General features: G+C 41.2%; 1 protein-coding gene across 6 annotated transcripts in view; it reads right to left on the bottom strand.

Moving 5' to 3' along the window:
* NEK10 (NIMA related kinase 10) overlaps nucleotides 1–26,352 on the bottom strand; it is a 380,936-nt gene that overhangs the window by 120,948 nt on the left and 233,636 nt on the right. For all 6 annotated transcript variants that reach the window (XM_075586980.1, XM_075586978.1, XM_075586979.1 and 3 more), the window contains 3 exons: nucleotides 26,139–26,268; nucleotides 22,565–22,635; nucleotides 22,072–22,282 (listed from right to left, as the gene is read on the bottom strand). In XM_075586980.1, coding sequence (XP_075443095.1) covers nucleotides 22,072–22,282; nucleotides 22,565–22,635; nucleotides 26,139–26,268 — 412 coding nt within the window. The remainder of the gene's footprint in view (nucleotides 1–22,071; nucleotides 22,283–22,564; nucleotides 22,636–26,138; nucleotides 26,269–26,352) is intronic.

The raw sequence follows: 26,352 nt of genomic DNA on the forward strand, positions 1-26,352 counted from the left end.
ACCTGGGAGCCTTTATCTGACTACTGATACGCTTCACCACCTCACCAACACTCACCCATTACCAAGACATGGGATGTGAGAGATGCCATGTCCGTAATGGATTATGTTACCTTTGCGTCAAGGGAATTGTTTCCACTTTAGGTTACACTTTTAGCGACTATTCCATGAGTGTTATTGATATTCATTTTTATGGGTTTTTTCCAGATCACACCAACCATTTTAATATAGTTCTTATTATATACCCAATATCCATAGGCTATTGTATTTTAAACTTTTTTATGAAATGTATTTATTTTCTAAGTGCCATTATATGAAAAAAATCACACTAAATTCATTTGCATGAACTTGCATTTTAAGATCTTTTGTATAAAAATGTTTTTGAAGTTAGTTAGTATTCACTATAACACTGTGTTATGTTAACACTAATTTTCACCTTGATTCACATTTATCACAAATGGTTTATTATAACTATTAGTGTTTACACTTATTTACATTTAGCTCTGTATAATCATTTATTACTTATGTTAATCATACTACATGTTATTGGATTTTGTTTTATTATTAATAACAATATTCACCATTATGCCATGCAACTATAAGAATCTTTATTTTTGTTTATCACATATATAAATTGTTAGGAATACACACGTTTAGAACGGTAGGATTTTAATTTTAAATATGTTTGATTACACAGCTTATTATGTCACGATCAGTTACTTCTTTCAAGAATTTTAAACTTTTTAACCATCATATATGATGGAAATAGGGGGCTAATCATGCATGATTTTGAAGAGCTGTATCTCTCGCTTGTGGGAGCTTTCATTGGATTTGCAGCAGCTCGAATCACACACCAGATGATAGATGATTGTGGGGTGTAGGGGATTGGTCAGTTCGAATATATATACCACTATGAGCCATATCCTTCCTATCTACGGAGCCTGAGGAAGCCCAAAAAGGGCGAAACGCGTAGCTCGAAACCCCTTAGTCTTTTGAACCTGCACGGCCACCATCCGGAGTGGGACAACGGAGGCACAGCACTTTATCCGGACGTGGACACAGTTAGCTGCGCACCACGTGCCCTGTACTATCTTCCATAAGGACTGGCTGATACCCTTTTGTAGTGCCTAGAACTTTATAGTTTTAAGCACTTTTTATTGTTTTTTTTGTGTTTTATTTTGTAATAAAGACAATGGCCTTTCACTCAGTGTAAGAGTTTTATCTTTGTCCATATTGCCCTGCGATAGGAGCTTCCTAGCATTTCCCGGATTACACATTGGAGTTCGCAGGAGGAATATCAAGATACCAATCCAAGTGTGCGCTCACACTTGGCCGTGTGAGTAATAGTATTTTGTCATTATTTTCACTTCCCATTCCCATTGTTTATTTAATGCAAGAAAGGGTTTTGATTTGAAAGACTTTTTGTGTATGCAGAGGAGAAAGATACCTCCCCCAAGAATACACTCACACATGTCCGTGTGAGTGATTGCAGTCCTTTCTGCTTTTTATATACCTTTGAAGTCAAAGTTCTGTTATTGTCATTTACCATTTATTAATATTCATCTACTCATGTATTCCGAGGGGGATACAACATCAAGTAGCCAGAAGTAGAAGAACACAGACTGAGAAAGAAGGAAAGAAATACAAGAAGAACAAAGAAGACTAAAGAAACCTTGATGCGACAGCATTTGCACAAGGCCGTGTAAGTGTTTATGGTATTATACACTTTAATATCCCCACGTCAATTGTTTCAGGGACTAACATACCTGAACTGAATTTGTTATTCCAATTTACCCCTCAACCTGTGCTCCCCCTTTTCTCTTTTTGTATTCCTACACCGCTAAGGATCCTGGATAGATCCTTTTGGGGTCTGAGTCACAGGAAGAGACCAAGAAGCAGAGGGGAACCTTATGAATTTTATAAGGTTGTAATCTCACATTTCTATTTCCCCTATTACATTTAGCGGTAGCGCCCGGGTATTCCTTTCTACTCTCCAACACCGACCTCGACAATATTACTGACCTTCCAGACCTCTCCTACCCCGACCCATCTACCTCGACCAATCTACACTCCAGGCGCACCCACGCTGCTGTGGGTTGGTGTAATATCAAATCCCCACTTCGGCCTCGCTGTCACACCGTGTTTGTGGTGAGCACTCCGTTACACTGTGCTCACGTATAGATTTGAAACTTGGACCGCGAATGCGAAGATGATTTATAAGCTTCAGATATTTCAAAGAAGTATGGCTAGATGTAAGCTCGGTATTATCCAAATAGACAGGACAAATAATGAATGGGTTTAGCAATAAACATGTCTGTGACATCCTCCCACAGGTGTAAAAATATCAATTGTAGTGGGCCGGACATATCGCAAAAATATGAACATCATTGGACAACTGGTTTCCAAGAGGAATTAAAAGACCAAGAAGACATCCAAAAATAAAATGTTGGGATGAAATCAGACAATTTGCTGGAGCAACATTGAGAAGAGCGACTTGCAACTGCCTTACCTTGACCATCATTGGGCAGACCTTCCTCCAGCAGTGGATTGACAAGGGCTGTATATCATAAACATATATACACACAAACACACACTTCTTGTAGCTTTTACAGTATGTACTGTATATGTATATTTAACATTGTGTGCATGGGTGTATATATATATATATATATATATGTAGATATATATATATATATATATATATATATATATATATATATATATATAGATACATGTAGAGGTATCAGTACCGTGTTAGCCGAGCTTCAATAATCAAAAAATAAATAGATGATACCGTTCTGTGGCTACCGAAATGCTTTTATTTGTGCGAGCTTTCGAGATACACTGATCTCTTCTTCCGGCGATGTTACAATGAATGAAGCAAGCAAAAGGTATACTTAAAAACAGTGTCTCTTGGAATGTTATCTGTGCTAGTCCTTCCCCTGGTGTGGATGTGTTTTATGGCTAGAGGTGTCAAAAGGTTCCTGAAAGCAAGTGATGTAAGAGTGTGTGTGTGTATCTGTGTGAATATAAATGAATGAATATATATATATATATATATATATATATACAGTATATATTGTGGTGATTTATGTGACTAAAACCCTCTTTCATGGTTAAAGAAGTGGAAGCGTTAATTGTTATAGCCTCTGAGTAATAGGTACAGCCTCTGCTGGGGTCAGGCTTTTAAAAAAAAGCTGTATTTCTCTAGGAAGAGGGAGACCAAGGGGAAGGGCTGCAGGTTGTAGGTTGCATGCTATGTCTGAGATTATACAGGCTGCGATTGTGCTCTCACGCTTGCGTGGTCACGTGTCAACCTCAAATTGGCTAATGCCTATGGACGCTCCGTGTGCACATGATAGAGCCCTCTGGTGCGACTGAAATTTGAAGAGACAAAAAAAATTGTCTTTTCACGTGTTGTCACATGACGTCAGCGCCACGTGAGCTGGTTCAGCCAATGAGGGCAAACCAGCTTCGTGACGTGTTCACCACACCACCGCCACGCCCCCAGATCGCCTCCTCAATCTCCTGCAGCCATATTCCCAGATCGCTGGGGCTGCGGAAGTGCAGGAGGATATGCACGTGGTCGCGCAGGCTGTATAATCTCAGCCTATGACTAGACTATTCCCCAGGGAGAATCCTGAGAGCAGAACTCTAGTGAACTTAAAATGTAAATACAGAAAGTTCTTAACTTTGGATATTTTTTTTACACCAATTTCAGAGTAGCTGAACTGGGGTGATAGCTTAGTTAATACAGGTCTAGGGAGTAGGAACCAGTCAGTAGTTTAGTTGGAGCTCCAGTGTGAGCCCGGTTTTTCTTTTGGATTCCTGTTTGTTCAGTTAAGGGCAAGTACCTTATTTGTCAATTAAGGGCAGAAAACCTGTATTTCAGTAAAGCCAAAGGAAACACTACATACCATGCCTTCACCAATTCCTATACGACTGACGGTTGTTCCGCTTAGGGAAATGAAAGGTACAGCTCAACGCCGTTATAATGTGATCCGTTACAATGCAAATCCGCTTATAACGCAATGCAAGCGTGGCTCCCAATTTTCGTATGTGTGAATACTTTACAACTTGATTATTGGTGTCTTAAATACTTTATTGTACAATGCATACAATTGTACATTATTTCTAACGTGATCCGCTTATATCGCCATATGATTCTTTGGACCCCAAGCACAGCGTTATAACGGGGTTGAGCTGTACCTTGTCACTAAATATATTTATATATGAGTGCAGTTTGTGTCAAGTGCAAATGAAATACTTGTATAACCAATATAGAAGAACACATAATAAGAGGTCCTAATTAATATACAGTACAGTAAACACAAAATGTAAAGTGACTAAACATACTTGGATATATATTCATAAAAACTTCTGGCGGAACTGCAGCTCCGAAGAAATGTCGTTTTCCAACAACACAAAGAAATGCAGCAAGAAAACAAAGTGCAAGACCACTAGAGCATGTGTAATCGACACACACAGAAATACAAAAAACACAACCAGAGTTAAAAAGTGAAAAAACTTGAAGTGAAAAAATATATAAAGGGAAGAGCCCTCACATATTAAGGGAGCAATGTAGATCAATGGAGAGTAAACTCCATGTGATGGCAGTCCTTGATCCAATGGCTGGGTACAAGCAAGGAATATATTGAAAAAAAGAGAGAAAAAATAGTCCAATACAATTTAATACAAAAACGGGGAGGAAGATTAATGCACATAGCAAGGAAGTAGGTGAAATGCAGATATAACTGTGTAGAGTTGCAGGGGAATGCTGAATCGTCTTACTGTCCTCTCTCTCCGTCAGCCCAGCACAGTCTGGTGATGTCACGGATGTGGGCGGCGATAGGTGTGTAGAAAGTACATTCACCAAAAAGCGTGGATAACAGGGGAAATCAGCTGCTCAGGTGGTGCACTCAAACCAGTCTTGTTAGTGAAGGAAACACCTTAGGAACTTCACTCTTGGAAGAGCTTCATCAGGGTGCTCTTCCAAGAGTGAAACGAGGAAGGATTTTCCTTCACTAACAAGACTGGTTTGAGTATAGTACCTGAGCAGCTGATTTCGCTTATTATTCTGTTCACCAAAAGGCACGTATTTTCCCACGCCTATTGCCGCCCACATCTGTGACGTCTTGCTGCGGGTGTATATATATATATATATATATACTGTATATATATATATATATATATAGAATCCAATGCACAGCCGGCACACCATATGCAAGTAAATAAATTTTGGTGCTTATCCCATAAAGCAATAACAGACCATACGATACCGGTTGCAACACGACATCAAGGGACAGCACGCAGGTAAGTAAATAAAAAATGTTCTATATTTGATAGAAGACACAAAAACCGACGTTTCGGTCCGCCAGTGGGACCTTTCTCAAGACGGTGGTCGAGCAGTTCCTAGCACCAGCGTGAGGACGTAAAGACGTGTGTCAAGTCCTTTCCGGGTCCCGGTGCTCCACGAGAGAGGTGAATGGCAGCCGCACGCTACAACTAAGCGCTCATAAAGGAAAGTAAAGATCCTTCATCTTGGAGACAGCGGCTGACACAGACACAAGATCCGGAACTATTGTGGACTTCAATACACACAGAGGTGACCGTGGAGTCTTCAGTTGGTGCATGGGCTGGTCCCATAATATGCCTTATTTTATCAGACAAAGTGTAAGTGTGCATTTGTCTTGTCCGTGATGTATTAAAATATTTCCATCTGATTTTACACAAGGATCGGGTGCTTTTTTTCTCTTTTTCTCTAATAGGTACTGTGGGAGTTTGGTGAGCCCAAGAAGAAGCAGCCTGGACTTTTGTTACACACATATCATGGACATTATGAGGACTTAAGTATTCTTTTTTTATTATATATGATTTTGGCTCATTTTTTTCACATGTTTTTTATGTGTTTACAATTTTCTTATGAGCCTATTATACTTATATTTTATGTTTAGTTTAGTCCTATGACATATTGAGTCATTTTTGTGATTTGCATTGCAAATTCATTTTTTAATATTCATTTTTTCAATATATTGTTATTTTTAATTTTTTCTACCCATTTTTTCAATTGAATGCACACTTCTCTTTTGTTTTTTAATCATCCAATTAGTTTTTTATTATTTTTTAGGCAAGTTATACATTTGATTCATGCCATTTTATACTGATATTTATCTATTTACAATAAACTATTATACCTGGTGCAAACACTTGCCACATATGTCAGTACTGCAGCAATTTAGGTGTATTGGGTGAAGGGCGCTGTCTATATTTCTGTTAATATATATATATATATATATATATATATATATATATATATATATATATATATATATATATATATATATATATATATATAATAGATAGATATTTGTGAGAAAAACAAACTGTAAGAAGTGTGTCTCAGGTTGGGTTACATCTCAAGCCATCCATTCTTTCCTATAGTCCGAGTTCTGGATTAACCATCAAAATTTCTATTACTTCTGGCTATCTACTAACTTATTTGGTTTGCATCATATTTGTGATATTTTATTGGTATTTGTTATAGCCTATACATTGTATTTTTCATGTACTCATTCTTGGTTTTGTTTATATGTTAAGGTTACATATATATTTGCCTATTGATTGATTGCAGTTTACTACGGTTTTAAATCTGCAAGCAATGTTTTCATGCATCATTTTTTTACGGATATTGCCCAATTTGTTGCCTGGCAACAGCATTGTGTTTTTCGAGCTGTTCCTAGGCAAACAGGAGTCCTTGAGGAAGTCAAGTCTCTAGTGATGAAAAGCATCGGGCTACGTTATTTGATGGAATTACGCCAGCAGGAGACACTGAGGTTCATCGGCGGGTGCAGAGTTTGCAGCAAACGCTGGTTGCATACATTAGTTACATAGTAGATGAGGTGTAAAAAAAACATAGGTCTATAAAGTTCAACCTATGCTAAATGTAGACAACAAAGACTGTATCCTATATTTGTACTTACAGTATATTTATCCAGAGAAACGCAAACAAAAAAAACCCCAGTGAAATATCATCTAACGATATCTCATAAGGGGGAAAATAAATTCCTTCCTGACTCCAAATATTGGCAATCAGATTACTCTCTGAATCAACATCATTTCCATATTTACTTATTTGGTATATCCTTGTATACCTTTCCCTTCTAAAAAGATGTCCAACCTTTTTTGGAAGATATCTATTGTATCTCTCTTCACCCAATACTGTCCAAAGTCATGGAAAATTTTGTTCACACCCAATTAAGCGATTACTATACCAAGACAAATTTTCCTAGGCAATTCCAATCTGGCTTTCGCCCCAAACACTCAACAGTAACTACCCTAAAAGTTTGCAATGAGATCCAGTGTGGAATTGAACTGGGACAACTTACGTGTGCAATATTCCTAGATTTTGCAAAGGCTTTTGATACTGTTGATCCTGTTATCTTGCTAAACAAACTCCAGTGCTCTTGAATAGGGAAGCATGCTTTGAACTGGTTTAATTCCTACATATTGGGTAGATCCCAACATGTGTCTATCTCGGGCACTAATTCCAACCCCTTGGATATCACCTGCGGTGTCCCGCAAGGCTCTGTGCTGGGGCCCCTACTCTTCTCAGTGTTCATTAATGATCTTCCTACAGCCTGTAAGGGAGCCTCAATACACATGTATTCGGAGGACACAATCTTATATGCCCTAACCTCTCTAAACTTGGACACGTACTTCAATCTGACTTTTTGAGACTTGAAAATTGGATTTCCCAAAACAAACTGTATATAAACACTGACAAGCCTGTAACAATGGCATTTGGGACCAAGGCTAAATTTCCAAAGCTTCCAATGAAGGAGTTACAGATCAGAACCAACTCTAATGCTATCCTAGCCCCTGTTACAAGTTTCAAATATTTGGGCATATGGTTTGACTCCCATTTAACATTTGGGTTGCACATTGATACCCTGACATCCAAAACCTATGCCAAACTAGGTGTACTATATAGAAACAAATACTCCCTAAGTCTGCTGGTCAGAAAGCGCATCGCACAGCAGATGCTGATGCCAATTATAGGCTATGGGGACAAAATATATGGCACGGCTCAATATGCCGCTTTGTCCTCCAATGCAATTACAACACACATCACTGTGAAATGCTCAAAAAACTAGATTGGTCATCACTTGAGTATAGGCACAAAGTTCATCTCTACTGTCTTGCCTTCAAATACTTTCTGGGCAAGTTACCTGCCTATCTGAACAAGCTCCTCACCCCTACCACATGCAGGACTTATCTTCTGAGATCTGACTCCAAAAGACTATTCATGGTCCGAAGGTTCAACAAAGTATCCGTCCGCTCCTCCTTCTCTTACCATGCACCACACAACTGGTACAGTCTATCGGAGACTCTCACTTCCGCCACCAGTCTAAGTGCTTTCAAAACTAAAGCTGTCACATTTTAATCTAGTCTGTAACTATTATATACTGTACGCCTATAATATATATTATCTTTAACTGTGCATACAATGTCTTGTATATAATGTACTGTATAACCCTTTTCACTCATTGTAACTATGTATTTGTAACCATGTATTTGTCATTATAACTCTGTGCACAGGACATACTTGAAAACTATAGGTAACTATCAATGTATTACTTCCTGGTAAAACATGTTATAAATAAATCTATTGCATCTGTCATCACAGTCTCCATGGGTAATGAATTCCACATTTGAACTGCCCTTACTGTAAAGAATCCTTTCCTTTGTTGCTGATGAAATCTCCTTTCCTCCATCCTTACGGGATGCCCCTGAGTCCTTTGTACTGCCCTTTGGATGAATAGTTCTTTTGAAAGCTACCTGTACTGTCCTTGAATATATTTGTATATAGTTATCATATCCCCTCTTTTCTAAAGTAAACAAATGTAATTTAGCAAGGCTCTCCTCATAAATCAGATTATCTATCCCCTTTATAAATTTGGTGACCCTTCTCTGCACTCTCTCTAGGTCAATAATGTATTTTCTAAGGAGTGGTGCCCAAAATTGCACTCCATATTCAAGGTGTGGCCTTAGTTAATGCTTTATAAAGGGGCATAATTATGTTTACTTCCCTTACATTCATTGCCTATTTAATGCAAGATAAGATCGTGCTTGCCTTTGCAGCTACTGCATGACTTTGGGCACTATTGCTCAGCCTGTTGTCCACAAGCACTCCTAAATCCTTCTCCATCAATGATTCTCCTAATTTATCCCTATTTAATTTGTTAATCACCTGTTTATTCTTTTTTCCCAAATGCATAACCTTACATTTATCTGTATCATTTATCTGCTAAAGTACTTGTATGGAATCCGACACTTCACCATATCTTGCGGTTCTAATACTCCCCAGTGGGACTCATCGATCGAGTACCTTTTATGTTGGATGTATTTACCCAATGAATGTTGCATGCTGGCTCATATTTCTGTGAGATGTTTTCCCAAAAGCGATTTTTATACATATCCTTGTGAGTGCATATTCACTCAAGGTTACATCTTTTATATTATATTGTATTATATTAAAGAGTCTAAACAATTTTACGCTATGTGGCACATGCTTTTAATGTTTTTCTCTTTTTTCCTCAGGATTAAGCTATGGTTCAGATCATTCTGGACCATGGGTGGTTGGGGAGGCTCATATTTTGTTACTTACAGCAGCCTACCAAAATAATATTTACTTTGAGTAATATCACCATAAATCGAGGTAAGGAGGGCACGTGCATATGCAATACTGTAGGTCGTACGATCTGTGAATGAATACAGACACCAACCCACAATTAGTCATAGTCACCCACCCGTCAGTTAGTCAATCACCCAAGCGTCACCTACCACCCATGTGTCAATCAGTCACCCACCCAAGAGTCAGTCACCCACCCAAGAGTCAGTCACTAACTCACACACCCACTCTCTCTTTCACCCACACTCTCTCTGTCTTATCTTAACTGCCTTATACCTACACCGAAATAACCTATACTGCTTTCTTCCAGATCTGACTCTCAAGCTTCACAAAGGAAATATCAGAATCCCCCCTAACCCAGAAACACAAGTAGGGAACAACCCAGGCCCATACTGAATCCCCCCCAGGCCTTTTGTCATATAGGATGTTGCATTGGGTATCTTTGTCTTTTGTTGAAAATATTAAAATAAACAGATTGCATTGTAATTTTTTTTCGTATTAACAATAACAAGAAAACAGTTAAGTAAACGTTGCGCGCTAAAAAGTTTTTTTACGTTGTGTGTGCTTTGGGTGGGGGCGGGGGGGGGTGCTCCTTTCATTTGTCCTGGGCTCCATGATTTCTGTTGGTGGTTTTGCCACTGAGACTTTGGAGTGGTAGGCTGGAAAGGGGCTTATCCTCCCAGTCTTGTAAGAGAGAGACTGGGGGAAATAAGTTAGCCCTTACAAAGCGATAGGTGTTTGTTGTTTTTGTATATTTTTGTTTGCTGTGCTGTTTAAAGGGACAGGTTCAATGAAGCCATATGTTAATTTCACCCTAAACAGTCCTCATTTGCATACCACTGCACACATCTCTTACAAGAGTGTAATGTGCCTAAGGATTTCAGTGAGGAAGGAATAGCTGTACTTAAAGAGAGTGCTTCTGTGTAACATAACCTAGAAGACTATGACTTTTTGGGGACTGCTACCTGAGCATCTCTAAGGAAGAAGTTTATACTGTATGTGTTCCTGTTGTAATAAAACTACAGAAAAGTTCCTGGTGCCCTGTTCTATTATTGCTCACCATTCCAGGCCTGCGCAAAGTCCAGCACCCTGAGAAATACGGTAACAACTGCTGAGCATCACATACACTCATTAGGGCAATTTGATGTGGCCCCTCTTCTATTGGACGGGGGTAGAGGTGTTACATTAACAGTGTTGCAGATGTAGAACAGCAAGGCTTAACAACAATGTAAATATGATAGAAGGTGAGGGAGGAACCAAAAGCAACATACCTGGGTGACAGGATGGATAGTAGTGTTATCAATAGGTCCAGGCTTATCAATAGGACTAGGTGATTATGTGAGGCTCTGGGACATATAGTAAAATTTAGGCGATGAGTAGCAGCAAGGACATTATTGCAGAGAGTATTCTGAGACAATGGCTGGGAGTGCCAATTTTTATGTGCCTAATGCTGGACTGTGTGTATATACAGTGGCAAGAAAATGTTTGTGAATCACAACAATAATTACGGAAATTCCATAATGTTTCCTTTATAACCTTCTTGAATAAATCCAATAGGGTTTGTATTATCCAATCCTATGTCTTTTGAAACAACTAGATGTATGAATTAGACAAACAAACGAGTAATTAAGAGTTGGGCTATGTGAAATAGTAAGTGAAACTGTTTTTTTCCAGTTAAATTAAGGGGTATAAATAGAATCAGGTGTTTTAAATAATTAGGTAGATCTTCAGGTGTGAGTTTGGGAGGCCCTACCCTATATAAACATCAGAAACTTTGTGAGGTTGGTCTTCGCCATACAGGTGTGTGAAGAAACGTCATGCCACAATCACAATAAATCTCTGAGGACATCAGAAAAGCAGTTATGGATGCTCATCAGTCTAGAAAGTGTTACAAAACCATTTTTAGGAATTTGGGGCTGCACCAATCCCGTAGTCAGACAATTGGAGAAATTTCAAGACCACAGTCACTGTACTCAAGAGCAATCATCCTACAGTACTAAAATGTTTCCAAGAACAAACCGGCAAATCATCCAGGAAGTCACAAAGAACCTCAGAGTAACATCCAAGGATCTGCATGCCACTCTTGCCTTGGCTAGTGTGAGTATTCATGACTCAACTATCAGAAAAAGACTGAACAAGAATGGTGTTCATGGAAGGATAGCCAGGAGGAAACCACTGCTTTACAAAAAGAACATTGCTGCCGCCTGAAGTTTGCCAAAGAGCACATAGATGATCTACAAAACTTCTGGAACAATGTTCTCTGGACAGAAGAGTCAAAGGTATAACGTTTTGGCCTCAATGAGAAATGTTATGTTTGACGAAAGCCAAAACTGCATTCAAAGAGAAGAACCTCATCCCAACAGTCAAGCATGGTGGTGGGAGTGTAATGGTTTGGGGCTGCTTTGCTGCCTCAGGACCTGGACTGCTTGCCATCATTGAAACAAACATGAATTCTGCATTGTATCAGAAGATTCTAGAGGAGAATGTCAGCCCATCTGTCGGTGAGCTGAATCTGAAGCAAAAGTTGATCATGCAGTAAGAAAATGATCCTAAACATACAAACAGATTTACAAAAGAATGGCTGCAGAAGAAGAAATTCCTCATTTTAGAATGTCCTAGTCAACGTTAGGACCTAAACCCCATTGAAATGTTGTGGTAGGACCAGAAGTGAGCTGCCCATGCAAGGAAGCCTTCAAATGTCACTGAGTTGATGCAGTTCTATAAGGAGAAATAGGCCCAAATTCCTCAAAACCGATATAGGAGACTGACCAGCAGTTACAGGAAATGCTTAGTTGAAGTCATGGGTGCTCAAAGGGTACTGAATCTAAGGCTGAGTCTCTGTTGGCGCTGACCGCGCTATGCGCTTGGTGCGCTTACCTCTGTGAATGGGAATCCTCCCGTTCACTCACACGCTGTGCGCGCGCTCATGCGTGTGTACGCACATTCTCCCAAGCTTTGTGCTTGGGGAGACAAGGGAGCTATACTTTCGAGCACAGAGCACGGTCACATGACCCTGCTCTGACCAATGGGAAGAGAGAGGGCGTGTTCTACTGTCCTGTCACTATACACCAAACACAAACATGGAATTTAGCAGAGAGAAGTGGAAGGGGGGGGGAAATGACTGAGAGGGGGGGGGGAAACTGACTGAGGGGGGGAACTGACTGAAAGGGGGGGCAAACGGACTGAGTGGGGGGGGCAAACGGACTGAGAGGGGGAAACGAAGGGAAAGGGGGGGGCAAATGGAGTGAAATGGGGGGAAAGAAGTGAAAGGGGGGCAAACGGAGTGAGGGGGCAAACAGAGTGAGGGGGCAAATGGAGTGAGGGGGCAAACGGGGTGAGGGGGGCCGGGAGAGAGCACGCGGGGGCGGGAGAGCGCGCACATGGGCGGGAGAGAGCACATGGGGTGGGAGAGAGCACATGGGGCGGGAGAGAGCGCACGGGGGCGGAGGAGAGCGCGGGAGGCGGGAGAGAGCATGGGGGCGGGAGAGAGTGCGGGGCGGGAAAGAGCGCGGGGGTGGGAGAGAGCACAGGGGGGCGGGAGAGATCACGTGTGGCAGGAGAGAGAGAGAGCACAGAGGGGCAGGAGAGCAGGGGTGGGTGGGAGAGCGAGCAATAGGGGTGCAGGAGAGCGAGCAATTGGGGGAGAGAGAGAGCAATTGGGGGAGAGAGAGAGCAATGGGGGGAGAGAGAGAGAGCAATGGGGGGGAGAGAGCAATGGGGGGGAGAGAGCAATGGGGGGGAGAGCAATGGGGGGGAGAGAGCAATGGGGGGGAGAGAGCAATGGGGGGGAGAGAGCAATGGCGGGAGAGAGCAATGGGGAGGAGAGAGCAATGGGGGGAGAGAGCAATGGGGGGAGAGAGAGAGCAATGGGGGAGAGAGAGAGCAATGGGGGGGGGAGAGAGAGCAATGGGGGGGAGAAAGAGAGCAATGGGGGAGAGAGAGCAGTGGGGGGAGAGAGAGCAGTGGGGGGAGAGAGAGCAAAGGGGGGGGAGAGAGAGAGAGAGCAATGGGGGGGAGAGAGAGAGAGAGCAATGGGGGGAGAGAGAGAGCAATGGGGGGGAGAGAGAGAGAGCAATGGGGGAGAGAGAGCAATGGGGGGGAGAGAGAGAGCAATGGGGGGAGAGAGAGAGCAATGGGGGGAGAGAGAGAGAGCAATGATGGGAGAGAGGAGGGATGAGGGGATAGAGAGGAGGGAAGGGGGAGAGAGGAGGGAAGGGGGAGAGAGAGGAGGGAAGGGGGAGAGAGAGGAGGGAAGGGGGGAGAGAGAGGAGGGAAGGGGGGAGAAAGAGGAGGGAAGGGGGAGAGAGAGGAGGGAAGGGGGAGAGAGAGGAGGGAAGGGGGGAAAGAGAGGAGGGAAGGGGGGAGAGAGAGGAGGGAAGGGGGAGAGAGGAGGGAAGGGGGGGAGAGAGGAGGGAAGGGGGAGAGAGAGGAGGGAAGGGGGGAGAGAGAGGAGGGAAGCGGGGAGAGAGAGGAGGGAAGGGGGGATAGAGAGGAGGGAAAGGGGAGAGAGAGGAGGGAAAGGGGAGAGAAAGGAGGGAAGGGGGAGAGAGGTGGGAAGGGGGAGAGAGAGGAGGGAAGGGGGGAGAGAGGATAGAAGGGGGGAGAGAGAGGAGGGAAGGGGGGAGAGAGAGGAAGGAATGGGGAAAGAGAGGAGGGAAGGGGGAAAGAGAGGAGCGAAGGGGGGAGAGAGAGGAGGGAAGGGGGGATAGAGAAGGGAAGGGGAAGAGAGAAGGGAAGGGGGGAAGGGGGAAAAGGGGGGGAGAGAGCAGGGGGATAGAGGAGGGAAGGGAGGAGAGAGGGCAGAGAGGAGGGAAGGGGGGAGAGAGGGTGCAGGGGGGCACGAGAGAGAGCAATTGGGGGGAGAGAGCAATGATGGGGGGGAGAGAGCAATGGGGGGCAGAGAGAGCAATGGGGGGGAGAGAGCAATGGGGGAGAGAGAGAGAGCAATGGGGGGAGAGAGAGAGAGAGAGACCAATGGGGGGAGAGAGGTGGGAAGGGGGGAGAGAGGAGGGAAGGGTGGGAGAGAGGAGGGAAGGAGGGTAGAGAGGAGGGAAGGGGGGAGAGAGGGGAAGGAAGGGGGAGAGAGGGGAAGGAAGGGGGAGAGAGGGGAGGGAAGGGGGTAGAGAGAAAATGGAGACACACACAGAGACACACACAAAGAGACACACAGAGAGAGAGAGAGACAGACACATACAGAGACACACACAGAGAGACACATACAAAGAGAGACACACAAAGACACAGAGAGAAAGAGAGACACACACACAGAGACGCACAGACACACATACAGATACAGAGACAGCCCCTATACAGCCAATGACATGCCCCTCCCGTAATAGCCACACACCCTCCCATAATAGCCACGCCCTTCCGCTCCTGCTCTAAAAAATTTGCATGAGCGAGCTCAGCGGCAGCGGGGCCACAGCCTAAAGGTTCACATACTTTGCACACATGGATATTGGTTGTTGAAACATTTGTGGATAAATACATGTTGAAAATGTATCATGTTTCTGTATAATTTGTTTGATCAGGTTATCTTTATCTATTATTAGGACTTAGATTAAGATCTAATAACATTTTAGGTGTAAAATATGTGAAAATCCCAAGTGATTCACAAACGTTTTGTTGGCAACTGTATATAAATGTGTGTCATCTGCAGAACGTGATATTTAAAGCAGCAACCTGCTCTACTCGTCATAAAAGTAAGTGCCTTTTTGAGTGGATTGCTACTTTAAACCCAATGAAGTTAATTAGGTCAACAACTTCCTTCCTTGGCACTTGAAATGTGTGTGCAATTAGTTCTTTTTGTGCAATTGTTTGTATAGCATTTTACTGATATTCTTAGTGAATCCCAGGTTAACTTGTAAATTATACTAAATGCTTCTAAATTTAAGAATGAATTATATTGTTTCTCACACTCTATTGACCGTTAGTGAATAGAGGCTAGAACGTCTTCATGCATCAAAGCTAAGAAATGCAATGTGTGACTGACAATTCTAGCATCAATTCCACAGCACAATAAGTATTTAGAATACTGTAAACATAGGGCCATATTTGCAAAGCAATTAACTGCCACAAACACCTTCTATCACTGGAAAACACCTTACAGCCCATTTAAGTTAATGAGCTACAAGGTGTCTTCCAGTGCCAAAAGGTACCTTATGGAAGAAGACTGCTTATAGGAACCGATAGGCATGGAGTCATGAAGCCACGATGCGGGCTATCACACCTGATCTAGCGGTAGCTGCCTTGACTTGAATGGTAGATACCATCAGATCAGGCATCATGTCCTGCATCACAGCTTCATGACTCACGGTCATAGCTGTTTCACATATAAAAGATACAAATGATCTTATCTTAGAGATAAAAGTGATTAATTGTTAAACATGGACAAACAATACAATTTAATACTGTAGTTCACATTTTCAGAACATCTTTCAGTTTAGGTCTTTGCTGCTTCAACCAATACCAACAGAGGCTTTCTAGAAAGTGCATGCTATCCTTAGAAATCAAATTTGCTGTTCATTAATTACAATACGTAAATAAATTCAATGGTTTGGGAGACATTTACACTGTTAAAAGCCAATTAGTGTAAATAAAACATTTGAATGCCTATGTATATACGTTTTAGCTTATCCTTTTGGCTTTTCTTCTCTCAACTGATTACATACTGTATCTCAGGAAGCATGATTCAGATTAATGACATCAATCCCTTTATAGTGATTTGATAATGGTCCTAGGAAAATAGGGTAAAAAATCCCCAAAGCATGATTAGGGGTATAATTTTCATATGAAGTTTCTAAGAATCTGACCTGCTTTAATTTCTTTTCTATACACATATTCTTGCTCTTAAAAAACCATCGTCTCCTTACAGATTATTTTGTATTTTACAATGACGCTATTTGTAATGTTTTTTTGTGTGAAACAGCAATGTATTCATCTATTGAAACAATGGTATTTTACTGATACCATAAGCTGTTGTAGATATAAGATATGACATATTAAGGCAGCGGTGCACAAACTGGGGGGTGTGAGAATATCTAGGGGGGTCGCGGCGGTTACAGAGCACCGCACTCTTCCCACAGCATTTAAATTAAATGCTGGGGTAGGCATGAGGCCTCTGTAGCTTCCTTCCTGCTCTCTGCTGGGTCTTTGGCGACGTGTTGCCATGGCAACGCGTGTCAAAGGACGTGGCGGGGTCACGTGATGTCACATGACCTGCGATGTCATTTGACGCCGAGTCATTGGCAAGGGGGACACGAACTTTGTGGCTGCAGGGCACGGGGGCACAGCTCAAGAAATTTGCGCAACCCCATATTAAGGCATACCTTAAAGTATTTTCTTTTCAATGTATAATTTAATTTATGGAGGACTGAGGATAACATGAGCAAACAATGTAATGAATTGCCTTTGTAGAGGCAACCCTGTGCTTTTATACATGACCAATACTTGAAGAGGCCAACATAAATGAAAAACAATCAGGTTACTGTACACCGTTTTAGAAAAAAATGTATTTATTAATATTATATCTTACATCACACTGATGATGGCCCCATAGTGGACAGAGACCTTGGTGTCCTATTCCATGTTTTGTAAGGTGCAGTATTTATTAATGAAAGTTTGTTTTTCTAAAGAAGTGTGCAGCAATCTTATTATTTTTGAGACTGAAACCCATATTTACTGAGCAGTCTCCTGCTATAAGACATCTTCCAGTGCTGAAAGCCATTTGACTTGAATGGGCTATAAGGTGTTTTCCATGACTGTGAGCTGATTTTTAGCCAAAGAACTCTTAGTACTGTAAATATAACCAGGTAATGCTTTATATATTACTGCATCCTACAGTTGATGAAGCTACTGTACTGTATATTGAATTACTTTTGTAAGTTAGGCCTGAAGATATCACTTATTTAAAATAGTTCAAACAGTACGCACTGTACAAATGAATGTAGAAAATATGGTCTTGAAAAAATGTTTCACATTCGCAACATAGTGTATACTTTTAAACTAACTTACATGGGTTCTTCACAGATGTCCTAATGCATATGTTTTCAATACCTCACAAGTATCTTCTTTAGAACAAGTTCTTGTAAACCAGAGGAAGGCAATTATGGGGTCTCCAAAGCTCATAGTCAGGAGTGCCCCTGGGGGGGTCCTGAAACCTAGTCTTTCTTGCTCCCAGCCTGATGTTCTCTCGGTATGCCACTGGCACTGCTGTTTATCCGCTGCCATTCCTGCAGAGAGCTCTCTGAGCTTGTCAATTGCCTTATACCCGGCACCTATACTTTAGCCAGGCCTTTATAAAACCTCGGTGATTGTGGGGGAATGAACCCCGTATTGTCCGGTGCTTCCAATGATCCACAAGTAAATCTGGGTGTATATAAGCAATGTATGACTTTTTCGTGTGAGAACAAGAATGGCCGCTACACAGACATGAAGATCCTGTGTGAGGGGACCGGCAACAAAAGCAGCATACGGCAAGATAAGGAATAAAACCTGGGTGGGGGGCTGTTGCACAGGGAAAGGTATAGAGACAGGGAGAGAGGCAACCATAAGCTACCCCTCCCGTGTACTCACGATGCTGTCACCTGCTGCCCTGAACCAACCCGGTGTGTTCACTGCCTCTGCCTGGCCGGTCCCGTCTCCTCGGGCGTCGCGCTGGTATGTGACGTCATCCCCGAGGGCCAACAGCTATGCTGTGGTTGATTGAAGCCTGCACTGCCAAATCAGCGATCCTGGGTAGCCCTGGAACGAAACCTCTGCTTCCTCTTCTTGTTTATTGTGTTTCCGACTGTAAACAAGCTTGCAGCCTCTTCGTGCCTAAGGCTGCGCTTATAGTGCCTTGCGACAGCAATGCGACGCTGCTCCGAATCAAATACACTGACCCCATTGCAAGCGTTTATAGTAAGTGCGACAGCAACGGAGCGACGGAGCAACGGAAAAATTTTAAGCCAGGTCTATTTGATTTTTTAGAGACAGTCGCCACATGACTGTCTCTAAACCAATCAGAAACCGCGGCCCGTCCCCTGGCGACAGTCGCTCAAAAACAAATTATACGTTTCGCTAGTGGCGATGGCGACCGCTGACATTATCGGTCGCGTCGCCAGCACTATAAGCGCGGCCTTAGGCTGCGCTTATAGTGCTGGCTGCGGCTACGGATGACGTCACCCGTCTCTGTAGCCCTTGTGAAAGTTGTAATTTGAGTTTTGGAGATGTTTCTTGCTACAAGGGGAGTGACATCAGGCAAGGGGGAAGGCAGAATGGCGGAGACAAGAGCAAGGGGGAAGGCTGAAATGGAGAGGAGTTGTAATTTCTGTTTGTATGTTGAATTTACTTTACTTTTACTTTAAATTACGGGAGAATTTACTATTTTAAAGTTGTTAATATAGTGTGTTTCACTTGACAGAACACACAATCACACAATCTTACACACACAATTACACACACAATCACACACATACCCCCTCTCCCTGCATCAGAAGCTATCTGATTGGTTTATAGCCTGTCACATGGTGAGACCATCGCTGTAAAAATCTAATTCTACTGACTACAGAGATATAGGTCGCTCCGTCGACGTCATGCCTACTATAAGCGCATGCGACGGTTTCAATGCATTTGTTTTGACTCAACGTCGCATCGCCGTTGCTGGCACTATAAGCGCAGCCATAGGCAAAGCTAAGGCTGCGCTTACAGTATTGGCGACATCACAAGCCTGTCGCTGGTGCCCATAGTGGGCTCGATCGCGACGGTGCTGAGCTGCGACATGGCGACCAAAATAGCTGAAGCCAAGGTTTTTTGTCTTGGTCAGCGATGGCAGCGTGACGTCAGCGTCACGTGAACGGTTCAGCAAATGAGGGCAAACCACTCATGGCCACGCCACTGCCACACCCCCGTCGCCCTCCCAAGGTCTCCAGCACCAAATACAACTTTCGTTTATAGTGACGTGCGGCGTCAGCAGTCGCGAGCACGTCACCGTTACTATAAGTGCGGCCTTAATGATAACAAGAAACCAGACTTCTTTGTGTCAGTGCTCAAGCTGCAAATGTAACATAGATTGATGAATCACTTATGTAGAGACAGGACCGTATAAATCAAAGTGTATGCCAATGTGTTGGTGCATGACTGAGCTAATAGAGAAGGAGTATATAGATACCAAGGGCTATAGACAAGGAAGCCTGTATATAAACAATCTCTCCTATCAGTTACCCTGGAGAACTCCTTAGAGCTACACACAATGTATACACATGGCTTCCCATGTCAGTAAAGAGTATGGTTACTCAGGACCGGTACACTCTGCAGACTGCCCTGTAGATTCACGTGCATCATGCTGGGAAGACTTACCAGTAGAGGACCCAAGTGGAAAAAATAGTGGAGCACTGTGAGAGTAAGTGAATAACAGAAGGGGGCCCACGAACCTTGGATGGGTTAAAAAATACCTTTTATTAATCTGGCGACATCAGGAGAAAAGATGTGATACTCGGATGCGTTTCGCGCTACAGCGCTTTGTCAAGTGCGGCCTTATACCAACATCTGTGGCCACGCGCATTCATGCAATAGCCTCCCGCACTCCTGCAGCCTCAGCGATCTGTGCACATGTCTGCAGGAGATTGGGGAGCAATGGAGAGGCATGTCGGAGGCATGTCCGAGGCATGGCGGATGCGTCACGAAGCTGGTTCGTCCTCATTGGCTGAACCAGCTCACGTGACGCTGACATCGCGTTGCAGCTGCCTGAATTATCAAAATCCCTTGACTCCTCAAAACACTGCATCGCCAGCAGGCATGCAGGCACTTGGCTAACTACTTTAGCCAAGTACTGAATAGTGTCTGACGTCCGCACGCACATAGTGACGCCAGCAGTATAAGCTCAGCCTTACTGTTACTGTGTACCAGACCCCTTCAGACCTTACTACATTGCTCCTCTGTTGTCTTGACCTCTGCCTGTTTCCTGACCATTCGTACCTGCCTGGTGCCCGCCTCTGATCACTGTCTGTTTCCTGACCATCGTTACCTGCCTGCCTCGGACCACTGCCTGTCCACTGACCATCACAACTGGCTTGACAGCCTATCCCAGCAACAGAACTCCAGTCCTGCATTCGCTGCCCCCTGACACCAATGTTCTATTACTTTTCCACAAAATCCACTTATTTTGCCCATTAAGGTCCAGATCCACAAAAGGGTGCTAAGTTTTGACATGCCTCAGCTCTCATTCAAAGGAATAGGAGTAAAGGTGTGCTAAAACTTACAGTATCACCTTTTTGTGGATCTAGGCTTAAAAGTCGTAATTGATAAGTTATATAGCAGTTTACTATTTATGAAAAATATTAATTAAGAATGAATAGGTCCATCTTATTAAAAATAGCTGCTATTATTGTTTTTTATTGAACTTTGTAATTGATACAGAACTCTATGGAAATGCCAGAGGACACCTTATAGGCCATTCAAGTGAATTGGCCGTAAGGAGTTTCCCGTCGGTGTTTCATTGGAAGAGCATTGCTTAGTAAATATACCCCCATATTTCCAGAAGGACATAAATGAATGATATATTATGCAAAGAAGAGCTAGTAAAATGATGCATGTTCTACATCAAAAACTTTAATAGAAATGACTAAAGAATCTTAATATGTACATGAATAAGAATACCAGGTGTTAAAGTAGTTTAAAAGCAAAATGCTCATTGTTTTTTTGTTTTTAGAGTAAGCAGGTATTGCTAAGGAATAAATATACAGTAGCAAGTGCAACGATAGGGAGTAAAAGTGAAAACTGTAGGACCAAAACAAAAAGTAAACAATAATAACTGCTTGACTAGAAAGAATATTCAGTTCACAATTCAAGTAAAGAAAAAGCAAAAAAAAAAGAATTTTATGAATGTTTTATACTAAATGTTATTGATACAGAGAATCAGGTTTACGGTACTGTAAACAAAGTAATGGAAAAGCCATTTTAAATGCACATATTTATGTAGTTTAAATTGGTTTCTGAATCACTTTTAATTAGTCTGCCCCACCAAAAATAACCTAAAAAAGTTTTCTCACATAAGCATCTATGAATTTAGCCTCAATCAAGCCTCTCCATCAATGAGAAGCAAGAAGAGTTCTGAAAAGTTCCTGAATGTACCACACAAAGTCGAAGATACCTAAAGAAAAATACAGTATACACTTGCTGTCAGTTCAACATATGGTACTTAGCAGCAGTTTTTCCTGCATGATGCTTGAGAGTAGGTGGCAGGATTTAACATGTAGTAGCTTTATTTCTTTAATTTTTCTAGGCATTCGTTGGCCCTTCTCGTCTTAAATTTACACCCATTAGAAATCGGGTTTACAAATTGTTCCAAATGTTTAGACTAGTTCTAATTAAACCGTGTTTCTATAAGTGTTAAATGTACTCACGTGAGGTTTCGTGGCTAGATGACTATAAATCACTGCATTTTTGTTGGCCTCTACAAAATATTTTTGAGCTCGTTTTCTCTCACGCTCCAGTTTTTTCTCTATTGCAAGCTGACAAGAGGATAAACCATCCACATATTTCATCATGACATCTGATATTATTGAACAGACTTCTACTATGTCGGGACGAAGCTCTGAGTCTGATGTCAAACACCTATTAAGGTAAGCATGAGTTGATTTGTTACAGTATACAGTTTTAATAGTATCAAAAATAGGTCTACATACAGTAAGATAGGTAAAGAAAAATTACTTACCAAAAGTAACACTAGTTACCAAAGTTTTCCAGCAAAGACCAAAACCTCCCAAATGTGGTAAGGTACATTTGAACAATAGTTTTTTCTTCTAAACATTCCATGAATTGGTAAATTAAAGTAATTGTGAAGAAATAGATGGGGGGAGATGAGGGAATATGCCAGCAAATTATTTAATACATTACCTTCTAATGGTGTTTGTAACTTTGTCAGAATAGATTCCTTCTGGTACTGGTGCATACATAGCCTCCACTATCTAAAAAACATAAGTTGCAGAATAAGTGAAAAAAAGCATGTCTGATTAACTATATAATACAACATTGGAAGGGACATTCAAACTAATAGTGAACTTAGAATGACATATGTCTTTATCTGGGATAAAGCTTTCATTAAATAGTCATGTATCCTAGATTTACCCAGTGCACAGTTCTGTTGACATAAAAAAGACAAAACAAAGCCCCACTGCTTTATATTATGTCTTGTAGAGCTGCTCTACGTGAGAGTCACATTTAATGAAAAACAATGTGGTTAAAGGTGTGACCTCAGTGGTACACTTTAATTGAAAAAAAATGTGAGTTAAAGTAAAATGTAAAAGTGAAATAAAGTTCTAATCCAAGTGCAATACAAGTGATATTACTTAAATTATTAGTCGTGTTAAATAAGAATCTAAAAAGATTAATGTTGGTAATCAGAAGAAATGCTTAAAGTTCACTCAGGATTGCTGCCTAAATAACCTTAATGGACTTTCATAGGTCCTTCTGAAAATTCTTCTTCAAGGTGTGCAGTAGTGCGCAGCTCAAAAGAGAAAAAAAAAGAGTAAAACATGCAATTAGATTAAAAAAACAAATACCAGAGATGGTAATCAATACACTCACAAATTGTCTAAGACTTTCAAGAAGTAGTGATTGGCAACCTTCCGGGCGTGACATCACACGCGAAAAAGCAGCAAGCGTGGTGCCAGCTGAGCATCAGCGTCCTTCCAGATCCCCCTCGTACTTGGATTCATTTTATGCAATTTTATTTTGGATGCATTTGTGAGTGCATGTAATTATGTGGTCACTTATCATACATTGTGATATAGATGACACTATATTTGTTTATTTCTTTTTCACTCCTATGAATTTAGTATGCTGATAATAAGACTCTGGATTCCTATCTCTGTGAATCATCCAACAATTATCAAACAAGAATATCCTCATAAGTGTCTAGAAGTCTTTGAAAATCTATGAGGGTATCGATTACCATCCCTAGTATATTTTATCTAAATTAGGATTATTGCCCTATTTAGCTCTTTTTTCTCTCTTGGCTTGTGCGCCCTAACACCCGGAAGAAGAGTCAAATTTAATATGTGCTCCCACCACCAAAAGTTAACTTATCTTTACAAATAATCAATTTGAAAGTCATAAGGACAAAAATAGCTTCATTCCATACAAAGCACAAGCGTAGCTCACGCAAAAGCCATTTAGATCAACAGTAACTGCACATGCAAAAGTGCATGCCACGTTTAGTGAAACTAGTCAATAGATTTTTGCTATGTAAATATATCATTTTTTGTGGTGCTATACAAATAATGGTTTGTTACCTACTGTAGTGAGAAGTATAAATATTTTTATATCTTGCAGAATATTTGCTTTCCTACTATACAATATTCAAACAATAATAAATAAATGTACAATTCAAATCTTAATGTAATAAATAATAGGGGTCGAAGGATTTTTTAATATGTTGTTCATATGCTTGCAAGAGTTAAGAAGGGTTTTCTCAACATGCATAACAGGATGTATCAATTTATAAATCGTCATAAAGTGCCCTGAGAAATTACCTGCTTCATATGTAATTCACTTGACAATTTTCTTATATTTGATGCAGAGACAAGCAATTTGTTTTTCTATTTTAAATGTATTGAGGCACTAAGTACAGAAGGCAAAGAAAGAAATAAGTGCTGTAGAAATGGGTGTATTATTGCCTACAATCTGTATTCTGACATTAGTAAGTCAGAATCTCTCTATCGCTACACACATTTCTTCACTGATAACTTTGAAAATAATTACCTATGACACTGAACACCATAATCAGTGATTATTTTGTTTAAAATACAATAATGCATCTGAGGTAAACTTTATAAATTGGATGAACAACAAAGCTAAATAACAAAGTGTATTCATTTGTGCCATATTGTATAGTAAAATACAGCCTGCTAAGTATATATACATCTCAAAAAAAAAGAAAAGCGCCCACTCCATAGTGTAAAACCGCAAATACAATTTATTAAAGGCTAAAGATAAAATAGATACTCACAAGGATAGAGTGTATAATCCGATTTGTGAGAATAATCTCATAGTCACCAGCCGGATAAATAAATCGGGTACAAGTGGGGCTAGGTATGCTCTCAAGGATCACCAGCAGAGGTAAACTCCAAAGAATCATTCCAGGTGTTTTGTGAATACCTCTGGTGCTGTAATCACGTGCCTCCTAATACTCCTTTGCTTCTTTGGTGGCATGATGACGTGTGCTACGCCCCTACGCTTTTCAGTACATAAACCACTACTTCGTCAGGAATTCCCTGATTGATCTCTGACCGTTACATTTTCTTGGCTATACTGTACCTACCCAGTTACTTTTTCATTTTTTGCACCACATGTACACCTATTAACAGTAATTTTTGCACCCATTTACGTTTTCACTTTTAGTATGTTTATGTAACATCAGATATCCACTTTTTTTATATCAGTTTCACAAGTGTCTATATTGACATACATTAGTCACTTGTAATGGGTCTGATTGTGCCACCTGTGCTGAAGCTGGGATATCCTGAAAACCTGACTTTTGGGGGCAGTGGGGGGGGGGGGGGTGGTGGAGAGATTGATGACTGGAGTTGAGCTCACCTGATATATAACTTATTACATTATATGCAGGGCCGCCGACAGGGGGGACAGAAGGGACAGGTGTCCCGAGCCTGGTGACTGAGGGGGCCCGGCCGGCGCTGCAAGTCCACTCTTGGCCTGGCCCCTTGCTCTTCCTCAACATTGAGTGCATGTGTTTGCATTAGTCAATATATATCTGTGAAGTATTCTACCTAAGTGCGGTTAGGCGCGGTTCATATAATATTATATATATATATATATATATATATATATATATATATATATATATATATATATATTCCTTTGTTGCAGGTGATGGTTAACAAAAGGAAATAAAAAAAAAGACATACATGATTTCCTCTTTTTTCATCTCACATTATGCATTGGTCAAAATAACTTATGACCTTGGTAGTTTTAAAACGATTCCAGTGGCAATCACTCCCCGATGTAACCCACGCATTGCTCTCAAAATGTCTCAAACAGCAAACAAAAGTTGCAGAAGACTGCACTAAGAGATTAACTATAAATTGGGTTCACAATGGACATTACAGCTACAACTATTTTGTGGATGATGCCCAAAGATTGGGCTTAGCATTTAGAGAAACAGAAAATATAAAGATAAGAAAGTCCCAATAGTCTTTGGTATCAGCGAGTGTCTTTGTTTCTATTAGTTATATGTTTCTAAATTCTGAATTTTGAAACCTTGGTATCCTTTCTGACAAGAAATACTGTACACTATTCTCTAACACTAATATGCAGCTGTATGTTTGGTTCACCTTTTGCTTACTAGAAAGGCTAGAAGATAGCTGGGGAGCGTGTGACAGCAATTCTTGATTTTCATTCATAAACTGCATTGAATATTTATCACATATAATAACAGTGACAACCTGCGTACTTTGGTAGCTAAGGACAGCATGTTGGAACAATGGAATGGTGGATTTAGAGTTGCCATTTGATAGAGAATACATCCTGCAGCCCAAACATCAGCCTTTTCCCCATATGGTTCACTTTTAACAACTTCGGGGCTATAAAGAAAAGAAAATATTTTTTTTTATTTCTCAGTTTAATAAATCATCCATCACCATCATATTAACAAAAAAAATTTTGTT

The sequence above is a fragment of the Ascaphus truei genome, chromosome 2, assembly GCF_040206685.1.
Source record: "Ascaphus truei isolate aAscTru1 chromosome 2, aAscTru1.hap1, whole genome shotgun sequence".
In the NCBI taxonomy this organism is placed as follows: domain Eukaryota; kingdom Metazoa; phylum Chordata; class Amphibia; order Anura; family Ascaphidae; genus Ascaphus; species Ascaphus truei.